Source organism: Penaeus vannamei, chromosome 35, assembly GCF_042767895.1.
Source record: "Penaeus vannamei isolate JL-2024 chromosome 35, ASM4276789v1, whole genome shotgun sequence".
In the NCBI taxonomy this organism is placed as follows: Eukaryota; Metazoa; Arthropoda; class Malacostraca; order Decapoda; family Penaeidae; genus Penaeus; species Penaeus vannamei.
Genome location: NC_091583.1, coordinates 3,202,221 through 3,203,602, shown reverse-complemented (window position 1 = coordinate 3,203,602; position 1,382 = coordinate 3,202,221). Strand labels below are relative to the sequence as shown.

At 60.1% G+C, this 1,382-nt stretch overlaps 1 protein-coding gene across 1 annotated transcript in view; it reads left to right on the top strand.

The window, feature by feature from the left end:
- Window positions 1–1,382, top strand: part of LOC113805841 (uncharacterized) — an 80,059-nt gene that overhangs the window by 73,327 nt on the left and 5,350 nt on the right. Inside the window, exons 6-7 of the mRNA XM_070114129.1 lie at window positions 214–238; window positions 1,231–1,290. Coding sequence (XP_069970230.1) covers window positions 214–238; window positions 1,231–1,290 — 85 coding nt within the window. The remainder of the gene's footprint in view (window positions 1–213; window positions 239–1,230; window positions 1,291–1,382) is intronic.

Genomic DNA, 1,382 nt, shown 5'->3' with positions numbered 1-1,382 from the left:
GACAGAAAAGAGGGCTTCACGTGGCACGCGGTCGGCCTTGCCCTCAGACACTCTCCTGGATGTGAATGGTACAAACTTTGCAAGGTACGAACTGCTCTGACCGAACCGCGTGCAACGGATGAGCATTATTAGCAGTGTAAGTCGGGCCACGGACTCTCCATTCGTAGTCAGGTATCCAAACCCCACCTTTTTCCCATGTCACTTTTGCAACAGGTCAATCTACCTGACAAAATCCCAGGTAGGTTATCATACAGATTTCCCAGACCCTGATCATAGTTATGAATGATTACAGAAAAATAAAAAAAATACCGTTCCCGAATACATTTCCTACACAATCCCACAGTTTTCCCGAAGAGATTCCACCCCCTCCCCCCCTGCCTCTTCGCTGTGGGGGGGGGCAGCACCTTTGCCAAAGAACATCTTCCTCTGTCCCATCCTACGCGGCGCCTTTCCCACGGGCGTCCCCCTGCCACCCCCCCCCCCCTCTGGTCACCCAGGGAGTCTGACTACGGCTGCAGAGCAAAGGTGGTCCTCGTAGGGCGCCCCCCTGCCACCTCCCCGCCTCCCCCTCTGGTCACCCAGGGAGTCTGACTACGGCTGCAGAGCAAAGGTGGTCCTCGTAGGGCGCCCCCCTTCCACCTCCCCCCCCCCTCTGGTCACCCAGGGAGTCTGACTACGGCTGCAGAGCAAAGGTGGTCCTCGTAGGGCGTCCCCCTGCCACCTCCCCCCACCCCCTTGGTCACCCAGGGAGTCTGACTACGGCTGCAGAGCTAAGGTGGTTCTCCTAGGGCGTCCCCCTGGCACCCCCCCCCCCTCTGGTCACCCAGGGAGTCTGACTACGGCTGCAGAGCAAAGGTGGTCCTCGTAGGGCGTCCCCCTGCCACCTCCCCCCACCCCCTTGGTCACCCAGGGAGTCTGACTACGGCTGCAGAGCTAAGGTGGTTCTCCTAGGGCGTCCCCCTGGCACCCCCCCCCCCTCTGGTCACCCAGGGAGTCTGACTACGGCTGCAGATCAAAGGTGGTCCTCGTAGGGCATCCCCCTACCACCTCCCCCCTCCCCCTTGGTCACCCAGGGAGTCTGACTACGAGCTGCAGATCAAAGGTGGTCCTCGTAGGGCGCCCCCCTGCCACCTCCCCCCCCTCTCTGGTCACCCATGGAGTCTGACTACGGCTGCAGAGCTAAGGTGGTCCTCGTAAGGCGCCCCCCTGCCACCTCCCCCTCCCCCTTAGTCACCCAGGGAGTCTGACTACGGCTGCAGAGCAAAGGTGGTCCTCGTAGGCTCTAGTCAAGTAAGCCCCCTCTTGCCAGCTGAGGTCGGAGGGCGACTATAGTGTGTAGATCATGTGCAAATAAGGAAAGAAAAGTATGAGTAAATAGATCC